Raw genomic sequence first — 10,083 nt, 5'->3', positions numbered from 1 at the left:
GCCCCAGGCCTAACACGAACAGCACTGCGGCACTTCCTCCTTTTCAATACTGGATTTTCCACTGCTTTAAGATTAGACAGTACAGGCCGGGTTTGTCACGAGATGCTCATGAAAGGGTCAAAGAGGAAATTAAGTCATCATTTTTATGTGCTTCCATTTGAGTCCTTTAAACAAGAGAGATCATAAGGTAGAGAATAGGTCTAACAGCTGATGCCAAGAGCGTAACCTTTTCTTGGTAATTTAATATTAATATCAAAAACTGAAAACAAAACATGCAAGACATGACATGTTAAATCAACAGGATTTTTCTCTCGCAGAAAAAAGACACAATTTCAAAAGATCTGAAGAGTGAAATGAAACAGCTTAAGACATATCAGTTTGTTTGTTTTTTTCCAGAGAAATCTGACTATTATTTAATACAAAAAATGCACAGACTCTGATGCTCGTGTCACATTTTATTAAGCATGTTTGTATACATGTGTTCTTCTTAGTGCAAATCAAACACTATTATTTCTGTATCATTACACATCATTATGTGTCATTGCTAATGTAGTATTTGTTCACACGTGGTAATGGTTTTAATATGTATTACTCACTGAAAGGATACACAAATTAGGAGTTGCTGAAATGTCTTGTCCAAGAGTTGATGTACCCACCCTGGTTGTGATAAGGGTACGTTCACAAGGACTAGGCAGGAGAAGGGTCTTAAGTGGGCAGCACTAATAAATCTTACAAAGCTTTTTAGTGCTGATAGATTCTGCTCAAATTACTAATTGTTTGACCATAGTGTTTGAATGCAGGATTAAGACTGGATGAACTGCTGAATGTTGAGAGCAGACTTAGAAAATGACACAACAAGATGTTATCAGCTTATCGAGTGCTTACTGATTATCAAACATCAATAGACCTTGAGATAAAACAGTAAAGGTCAAAACCATATGAAAACATTAGTGATAATCAGGGACCACACAATGTATAATAAACCGACAACCTAACCCTGGGTTCATTACAATAATGGTATACATCACAATGATAATTTACTTAATACCGAACTCTAGATGGGTTCTCATATGAGATGCAGTGATGTACTGTAATGAGAGGTGTGCTTGTTAAAATTGTGTGTTTCAGAAAGAGGGTGTGGTGTGGGGTGGAGTGAGCCCCTGAGGCCCCCCATGGCTGTGAGGGAGGCAGGGTGGGGTGGAGCCCTGCTGCTCTCGCTGCTCTGTGGGGTCATCCTAATGTCCCCGGGGTCAGCAGGCCCCCTGCAGCCAACACGCAGCCCTATCCCGCCGGGACAGCCCTTCCTTGTGCTGTGGGGTATTCCTGACACGGCCTGCCTCAGACGCCCGGACCCCGCCGCTTTCGGGATGGAGAGGGAGGGCCGCGTGTCCGTCTTCTACGAGGACAACCTGGGCCTCTATCCCTTCTACAACTCCCAGAATCAGCCGGTGTCTGGCGGCCTGCCCCAGCACACCAGCCTGGACGTGCACCTGCAGAGGACACAGGCCGACGTGCTGGCCGCGCTGCCCTCCGCTGAAGCCCAGGGCCTAGGCCTGATCTGCTGGGAGGAGTGGGCGTCGCAGTGGGGGCGTAACCGCGGCAAACAGGAGATCTACCAGCAGGAGTCGCGCGCCCTGCTGCGCGGTTTCTTCCCTGACTGGAGCCCTGATGAGGTGGACAAGTGGGCGCAGGTAAACGTCACGCAGACTCCTCACTTTTACACCCGTCTCGCGTCGCTCTTCTGTGTGCAGAGCTGGCCTCCCCAGTGACGATGCCAGCCTCCGTGATGGTGGTCCTGTTCCTGTTTCAGGTCGACTTTGAGGCAGCAGCACAATCCATTCTGATGGAGACTCTGCAAGAGGCGAGGAGGCTCCGCCCCCAGGTCCTGTGGGGCGTGGCCCCATACCCGAGCTGTTACAACTCCGGCCCCGGCCAGCGGTTAGAAAACTACACGGGCCGCTGTCCTGCTACGGAGATGGCCCTGAATGACCAGCTGCAGTGGCTCTGGAAGCGTTCCTCTGCCCTCTTCCCCACCCTCCTGCTGGACAAACTCCTGGGGCGCTCTCGAGCGGCACGACTGTACGCCTCCAATCAGATCCGTGAGGCCCTGCGGGTGGCAGCCCTGGCTGGTACCGCTTACGACCTTCCTGTTTTTCCATTGGTCAGAAGCGTCTACACATCCACCAATACGTTTCTGTCTGAGGTGAGTGTCCAAAGAGGGCAGGGAGCTTCATGCTGACAGCAGTAAGAGATTTCAAGGCAGTACTGTGGGCATTTATGAGTGAGTAGTAGATGTTGATGGTATCTTTCTTCATAAACTGTAGACATTGACTATGTATGTGCGTATTGGTTTGCCCTCAGGCCGACTTGGTCAACACCATGGGGGAGAGCGCAGCAATGGGGGCGGCTGGAGTCATCATCTGGGACAAATTCTTCTCAGCTAAGACCCAGGTACCTCTTCATCCATCTGTCTGCCTCTTTCCATCAAATATCAAATCTTTGAATCTCTATCAGGCCATTCATGCATCACTCCATCAAAACTATGCATTTTCATAGTTGAAGAGCATTAAAAATTCCACACATTGTTAACGGCTTCACCTTCACAATATCACAATAACGGTCATTCTCATTCATGTCCACCTTGCATGTGCTCCCATTTTATAATTTATTTCCAAGGGACAACAAATACAGTATTTATGCACCATGCAATACAAAGCAGATGCATTGTGTTATTTTTATTCAAAACTAGTTTCCAGCCCAGTCCCTAGAGGAGAAAAATTTAAATTAAAACTGATCAACTGACCATATTTATATGGTAACATTGGTACAGATAACTTTACAGATGACTGGTGTGGTTTCAGTAAAAGCCTTCCTTGTGTGCTCTCAGAAAGCATGCTGGGAGTTGGCGGAATTTGTGCGCGAGGTCCTGGGCCCATACGCAGTAAACGTGACGTCGGCGGCACGGCTCTGTGGCGAGGCTCTGTGCCAGGGGCGCGGGCGCTGCCTGCGGAAGAACCCGGAGGACCGCTCCTATCTGCACCTGCCCCCCGCCAGCTTCCTGCTGCTGTCCGACGGGCCGGACGGCCTGCAGGCGGTGGGGGACCTGGCCTCTGAGGACCTGGAGGCGTGGCGCCGTGACTTCCAGTGCCAGTGGTACGAGGCCCTGGAGGGCACTGCCGCCGATGAGGAGTCCCCGCTGGCTCTGGCCAATGGGCAGGGCAGGAAGCCTCCAACGCTGACTGAACAGACCACTGTGGCGGGGCCCACTGTGGTGGGGCCTACAGAGGTGGGACCTACAGCGGTGGGGCCTACAGAGGTGAGGCCTACAGAGGTGAGGCCTACTGAGGTGGGGCCCACAACAGAACCAACATCAAGACCCACGGCAGCACCGTCAATTTCTCCCCCGAACCAGGGCACCCCGCTCCTAACTCCTCCCCTTTTCACTCTGCTGCTGTCTGCCCTCCCCTTCCTCGCCTATACCTGATGGATCTCAGCAGTGGAGAGGACGTATCCAACAGCACAGAAAGCAGGCATCTCTCCTGCCAAATCAAACAGTTTTCAAAGGGTTGTAGGCGCTTCGGTGGGCCTTGGCACTTGTACACAGAACTGCACATATGCAAAGATGAACAACTGACAGGAACACGAACAGGGTGGCCTGATGACTGACAGACAAAATGCACACATTTTAGGAGACTGAAATTCTGTTTATTTACTTGGAAAACATTGTCAACTGTGTTTGGAGTGCTTTCAGTTCTACTCACATACTACTCCACCCTTTCACTACTTTTCCCTCTGCTCTGATATTTTATGTGCATAATGTATAGTGCGCACTCACAATGACAGTATTGATTGCATCTGTTACTCAGGTCTAAGCAGTTTTGAGTTTTTCTCATTTTTATTTACAGCCAAGGTTTTTTCTGATCACTGTGGGACATGTACGTGGGGAATACTAAACCTTAGCAAGCGCTCCAGATGTGCATCTCCAGAGCGATGCCTGATAAACGACAGATTTCAGGGGAACACGCAGGTTTTATCTGCTGTTCGCTGTGGGTTTGAAATAAGTGATAAACGTCTGAATTTTCAGCTTTGTCTGTTATGACTGATAACATGCAAGAACGGTAAATGTCACCTACAGCTCTTGATGTCTAGTTTGATTTAAAATAGCTTTGCAGCGCTCTAACGGGGCTCGGAGATGACCCCCCCAGCAGGCTCACGCAGTTCTGCACGTATCCCAGGTGCAGGCAACATCTCGTTCTCCAACATCCACGCTGATCCAGCACGTCTCTGAGCACGTCTTACACACAAGGCATGTGAAGATGTTCAGAGAGGTCATAAGAAAGAATGCAATACACACATCAAAATTTCAGCACTGATGCCAGACACCAGGTGAATCACAGGCAGTAAAATAATATTCAGTTTGATGCTCCCAAAATTGTGCCAATTTCACTTCGAAACATTAAACCATGTAGGATATTTTTGTTTTATATTACGCAGTCACCCAGTGAGTGAATGTCTTTCCCCACTTGATGCCAATATTCCTACGGTTAGCCACTTCCTGTTTATTTCCAGCAGTCTAGTCATTGTGGTTTGTAACTGCTGAAGGTATGTTTTCTAAGGGTTTTCATGGTCAGAGTCATCAGTTTATAACCAGCAAAGGAAGCAAATCACAACTTAACCATGACCCTACAAGGAATGCAATAGTATAAGGAGTGTGACCAGTCATCATGGGACAAAAGCGGGTCATGTGGATTTCTGCAGATGAAACGCTGAGTATCAAAATTTCAAGGACAGGAAGCCCTCAGCTGCAAATGCCAAATTTTAAAAGCCTTTCAGCATACTTTTCCAGTAACAAGATGTCAATCACTTGTGACTGCATCTGCCTGGAATTTGCTTCACTGTACATTATGTTTTCAAAAACATAAAACTGATTGGAATGCTGTACTGACTGGACCTGTCTCTATTCATGATACAAAACTGAAGGTGAAGTGTTGATAGTGGAGTAATAAAAAGAAAGACTCACGTTGTTCAAACACAAAACATGAAAATTTCTGACATGACCCAGGAACATAAAAGCATATTTGAACTTGAAGCCAAGTTTAATACTTGGGGCACGAGCAATGTACAATGATTTAAGAAATATAAACTGTTGGAAGTTCACACAAAATCAAACTCTGTATTTTCAATAAACTAACATTATATTAAGCAACATTCTCAAACTCATTAAGTGTAATAACTGACATTAGACCAGAAAATACACATGTACACATGTACGTGTTTCCCATATACTGTAGGAGTTCAGATCTCGGAGTCTTTCTGAAGAAACAATGCAGCTCTGTGCAGCAGCGCAGTCACCTGACTGTCCAGGGAAATCACAAGCAGGATGTCTTTCCAGTTTTTGTAAATTTATTGTGTTATTTTAAAATATACAATAAGGACAAACTAAATAAAATGTTAAGGAAAGAAAGAGACGATATTTACAGAAATAGCATTGATTGTACAGGGACAGTGAGTGCAGTCAAGAACCTGAGGCCATACAGGCAGCCCCTCCCCCTTCGCCCCTGCTGATCCTGTACCTCCGCGATCAGCTGATTTCTTATCTCCTACGCAGAGCCCCAGCTGAGAGGACCCTTACCTCCTAATCCCTAGCACGGACGCTAGTGCGGTCCATTCGAGCAGATGGCACACTAAACACACACACAGTACAGAGGAAAACACCCTAAGCGTGCCACAGTGGTAACACATGCAGACAACATGGGGGAGAAACCCCGGAATCCATCACCATGGCAACACACAGGTTAAAGAGGGACACAACCTTGCATCCGTCACCACAGCAACACACCTGAGATCATATTGGCACATGAGTGTCAGTGTCTGCTACCCAGCATGATAACGCATTCCAGGGGGGAGGGGCAGACATCTGAGTGGCGCATTCGGGGGGACACACCTCCAGGCGGGACATGCAGCTGTGCTGCTCCCCTCCTCTAACAGCCTGCCAAAGGGAGCGAAGCGCTGCACATCACTGAGACCTGCTCTCTACCTGTGCGCCCAGGACCTCCCCAACACGGAGACTTCCTGTGGCACACACATTCGCACAAACACGCGCCTGCGTGCACGTGCACGCACAGACTGACAGACAGAGACAGACAGACAGAGGCCCCCCTCCTCGCGGGTTACAATGGCGCAATCTGAGCTGGAGGGGGGTGGTGGACGGCAGGAGTGTAGAGGCAGGAAATGGTTGCTCTCGGGCGTGGGGGGAAGTCAGGAGAGCGCGGTCGCAGGGAAAGGGGCTACTTGCAAAGCGTCTCTAGGGCATCCAGTGTGCGCTTGATGTCACGGATCTGCTGGGCCAGGGCATGGATGGGCTGCATAGAGCGATCCAGCTCCTCACAGCGAGCCATCAGTGTGTACATTCCCTGCAGAAACACAAAGATACGCACACACATGCAGAAAGGTGAGAGGAGCTACACGCTAACCTGCATCCATCACACTCCCGTCTCTCTCCACACAAATCTCACCTTTATGCTCATGTCCACAGCCTCCCCCAGACTGTCCACCGAGTCCCTGTAGGTCTGAATGTATCCGACACTCAGGGCTGTCATCTGCACAGGAGATACAAAGACAGAGTGAGACACAAGGAAAGACAGATCAGACAGACCAAATGTAAAGTCAGGAATGAGACAGACACAGAATCGCTATGAGTCAGAGTGAGCGAAACATATCAAACAGACAGGGTCGAAAAAGATGAACACAGCCAAAAAATAAGTTTTGACAGATGGAAAGGTAGTCACACCAGGAGAGTCACGGCAGCAGTTTCAGACTGACAAGAAAAAGCAAGTCACACATAGACCATAATCCACTGATTACGGGGTCTACGGGGAGTGTGTCCGTGCAGAAGGATGTGCGCGTGCGCCTCTGTGTGTGCCTGTGTCACCGTGTGTGCCTGTGTCTGAGACGCAGTTCAACCTGCAAAATGTTAGAATACAGTGTGTGGGGTTTGCTTTCGGCCCTCACATTCTGGATGGTTCCATTAAGGCTGCGCATCATCAGCTCCACGCTCTGGGCCACGTCCTGCGTGTGTCGCTGCAGGTCCAGCAGGACGCTGGGGTCTATCGGGGGGATGTCCACAGGCCGCCGGAGGGAGCCCCGACTCCGCACCGAGTAGTCAGCTGAGGGGCGGGGAGTACAGAAGAGCACTTACAACTACAATAAGTGAAATTAATATTCTCCAGATGTTTTCACTAAAACACCTTTCACACGTATCACCATTCCAATGGTGATCAAAACTGCTGAGAACAACAGATTGCAATGAACTCCAACAGCAAGGTGGGGCTTTGTTTCTGCAGCACGAAGCAGACAAGAGACATGCCATCAGTCCAGCCCTCGGGTTCAGTGCGATGAACCAACATGCTCAAAGGCAGTGCCAGTGAAATGAATCTGAAAGATTCACCCGAAGCCCAGTCCCGCCCCCCTGGCCCCAGCCCCACAGCACTACTCCCACTCACAGTCAGAGTCCAGGCTCGGTCTAGAGCTCATTCTGATCTTGTGCTCCAGGTTCTTGGTAATGAAGTGAGTGAGCTCTCCATCGCGGCTGACTGTTCCCTCCAGTTCCAGGGCGCTGGAGATGGTGGCCCTGCGGCCCTCGGCTTGCCCTCCCCGCCCCCGCATTCCCCCGCACACCTGGCTGATCTCATCCAGACTCTTACTGTCCTGCATGCCGCGCACGATGCGCTCCCGCTCTGGCGCGTTTCGCACGTGCACCTGCGCCATCACATGGGGGGGGCAGGGGGGCTCCTGGCAGCGGGGGGGGCTGCGACAGGCCTCCTGCTCCTCGCTGGGAAGGGGGTCCTTCGGATGCACCTGGCTCTCGGTGGGGGGCTCAGAGACTGTAGGGGAATCTGCAGAAAGCTATAAATAAAAGACATTGTGTTACTCTCACACATAACTACAAATGGCATCCCAAACTGATGCTGCCACTGGCCACTGACTACATTAGCAGCTACACAGAAGGCTGTGTATCCAGAGCACTGCTTTTACCTCAGGAGAATCTTCAGTGTCATCCTGCCCCTCATTCTGCTCTTCTACTTCCCGTTGTTGTTGCTGTTGAACTTCTTCGTCTTCTTCTTCCTCCACCACCTCCTCCTCTTCTTCCTCTACTCTCCGTGCACCATCTGGCAAAGAGCTGCCAAGGACCCCATCTGCAGTGGTTTGGGGCACGTCTGTGCAAATTAATTCTGAGTGGTGCTCTTCTATGTGGGGTTCCTTTATGTGGGGCTCCTCTGAATATGCATCTGATTGGGGAGTGTCCAAACAGGGCATGTCAGAGGTGCAGGTGTGGGAAGTGTCTGTGTCTCTCTCTTCCTCCGGCTGCCCCTCACAGTTCACCTCCTCCACAGGGGACCCCACAGCGAGTTTGGGCGCCCTGCAAGGGACTATCTCTCCATGTTTCAGAGGCTGCAGAGTGGGTAAGTCATTGACCAGAGACACCTCTTCACCACAGAGTTTTGGAGACTCCAGTGTGGCCACTCCATTGGCTGCTCCCTGCACATGTGCACCAATCCCAGGGGAATGGCTCATCCCTTAGCCTGCTGTAGAAAACATCTAACGTTAATAATGTCCTGCACCGACCGATGCTAAGCACACAGAGACACCTGTCATTATCACTCTTTGTTACTGTAGTACAGAATATGCAATCATCTTCACAAATGTAATCGCGTTATCCATGCAACTCGCTAACACAATGATGAGCAAAAACTAATTAACTAGCCAACTTGCTACCTCGTGTGAACAACTGTCAAGTATTGTTGATACATCAAATCAACGTAATAACTGAAAGCATCTTCACGTAGAAAAAATGTATTCAAAAATGCGAATATATAGCTAATGAAAACTGAAAATGTACAAACAAGAAGTTAGCTTGCTAGCTAGTTTAGCCAGCCAACAGTTTCCTACTTCTATTCAAGAATATGAACAAGATCACCATCGGTAGTGGTCTAGTGTCTACACATAGCTAGCTAGAACTTTAGGCCCACAGTGGCTGAGACATATTGTTGCACTTCCCTATTTATTCGGACGCGCAAGCGAAACTAGCTAGCTCAGGGGCTACAAGTGCAATCGCAACAGCTAACAGTTAGTTAGCAAGCTAATCTGGCCTCCGAATTTAAAGTTTCTTATACATTTACTTGACAAACTAGATAGCCGACATTTACTGAACGGACGTGAAAAGGTGAAATTACACTACGTACGTGCAGAAAGGGCAAATATATGTCGATGACTTCCAAATTCATGTAGCTTGGTAGCTACCTGGATACATAAACACTCACCACTAGAGCGATTTCCTGGGGATGAAGTTTTCCAACAGACAGAGTCCTACCTCTTTAACCTCCGACTTAGAAACCATGGATGTGATTACAACATAGTTCCGCTTCACAAAAACATTGGGTCATTAATTCTTCTTAAACAACAAGATTTTTTTTAATATATAGAATTGACGAAGCGAGATATAGAGGAATGAATTATTCGGGTTTTTTTTTTTAACTTCAGATAAAAAATGAAATAAATCAAAAGCAAAATATACCAATGTGTATATAGTAACCTGTATATTATGATGAGGAAGCATATTTAATGGCATGTTGAGTCCATATGTTGTAATGTAGCACATTAGCTCATAAAGCACATTTCTGATCTGATAGATCTACAGCTTTGAATCCTGATCATGTCTTTGTTCAATTTTGTATTCTTTATTTCCCATAGAAAATTATTAATCAGGCATAGGATGTGCTTGTTGCCAAGGCAATCAGAATTTGCCTTTACTGAGGTAATCATATGAGGTAATCATAGTCCCTAACAGAGTTAAGATTAAGTTGGTAAACCAAGTAATTACTGTTGAGTAATTGAGATTAAATTAATTCAAAATGATTTATTTTCTTTTTCAAAAGCACTGTATAAAACAAACAAGTTAAACAACATTTCAAAGTACAATGTGACATACAAAATTAAATACATAAGAAGACATACTTGATGCATCCAATTCTACAAGTAATTTAAAAACATACTGTATGTGAATATGAACTGAGGATGACTTTG

The 10,083-nt window shown here is 47.7% G+C and overlaps 2 protein-coding genes across 5 annotated transcripts; one reads left to right on the top strand and one right to left on the bottom strand.

Moving 5' to 3' along the window:
* The first annotated feature begins 1,196 nt into the window (after positions 1–1,196).
* On the top strand, positions 1,197–3,484 carry si:dkey-72l14.3 (Glyco_hydro_56 domain-containing protein). The gene is made up of 4 exons (XM_035382208.1): positions 1,197–1,691; positions 1,811–2,203; positions 2,362–2,451; positions 2,888–3,484. Exons 1-4 carry the CDS (start codon positions 1,239–1,241, stop codon positions 3,482–3,484), a joined length of 1,533 nt encoding a protein of 510 aa, XP_035238099.1. The 5' UTR covers positions 1,197–1,238.
* Positions 3,485–5,073: 1,589 nt separating this feature from the next.
* On the bottom strand, positions 5,074–9,387 carry borcs6 (BLOC-1 related complex subunit 6). Of its 4 annotated transcripts, none has more exons than XM_035383525.1 (6): positions 9,321–9,387; positions 8,035–8,585; positions 7,503–7,905; positions 7,012–7,166; positions 6,516–6,599; positions 5,074–6,413 (listed from the first exon to the last, which is right to left on the bottom strand). In XM_035383525.1, exons 2-6 carry the CDS (start codon positions 8,572–8,574, stop codon positions 6,288–6,290), a joined length of 1,308 nt encoding a protein of 435 aa, XP_035239416.1. In that variant the 5' UTR covers positions 8,575–8,585; positions 9,321–9,387; the 3' UTR covers positions 5,074–6,287. The 4 variants fall into 4 exon arrangements, with proteins under 4 accessions (XP_035239416.1, XP_035239414.1, XP_035239417.1 ...); XM_035383523.1 differs by having other exon boundaries at positions 9,243–9,371; XM_035383526.1 differs by having other exon boundaries at positions 7,704–7,905; positions 9,243–9,371.
* Positions 9,388–10,083: the final 696 nt, after the last annotated feature.

Source organism: Anguilla anguilla, chromosome 11, assembly GCF_013347855.1.
Source record: "Anguilla anguilla isolate fAngAng1 chromosome 11, fAngAng1.pri, whole genome shotgun sequence".
Taxonomy (NCBI): Eukaryota; Metazoa; Chordata; class Actinopteri; order Anguilliformes; family Anguillidae; genus Anguilla; species Anguilla anguilla.
Note: the sequence above shows the minus strand (reverse complement) of the source record. Positions and strands in the feature narration are given on the sequence as shown.

Excerpts from the sequence above, each read along its gene's own strand:
- si:dkey-72l14.3 (XM_035382208.1), top strand. The coding sequence starts at position 1,239 with ATGTCCCCGGGGTCAGCAGGCCCCCTGCAGCCAACACGCAGCCCTATC. Across the intron at positions 1,692-1,810 it reads AGGTGGACAAGTGGGCGCAG|GTCGACTTTGAGGCAGCAGC; the intron begins GTAAACGTCACG and ends TTCCTGTTTCAG. Across the intron at positions 2,204-2,361 it reads CCAATACGTTTCTGTCTGAG|GCCGACTTGGTCAACACCAT; the intron begins GTGAGTGTCCAA and ends GTTTGCCCTCAG.
- borcs6 (XM_035383525.1), bottom strand. The coding sequence starts at position 8,574 with ATGAGCCATTCCCCTGGGATTGGTGCACATGTGCAGGGAGCAGCCAAT. Across the intron at positions 7,906-8,034 it reads ACACTGAAGATTCTCCTGAG|CTTTCTGCAGATTCCCCTAC; the intron begins GTAAAAGCAGTG and ends TTTTATTTATAG. Across the intron at positions 7,167-7,502 it reads ACCGAGCCTGGACTCTGACT|CTGACTACTCGGTGCGGAGT; the intron begins GTGAGTGGGAGT and ends CCCGCCCCTCAG.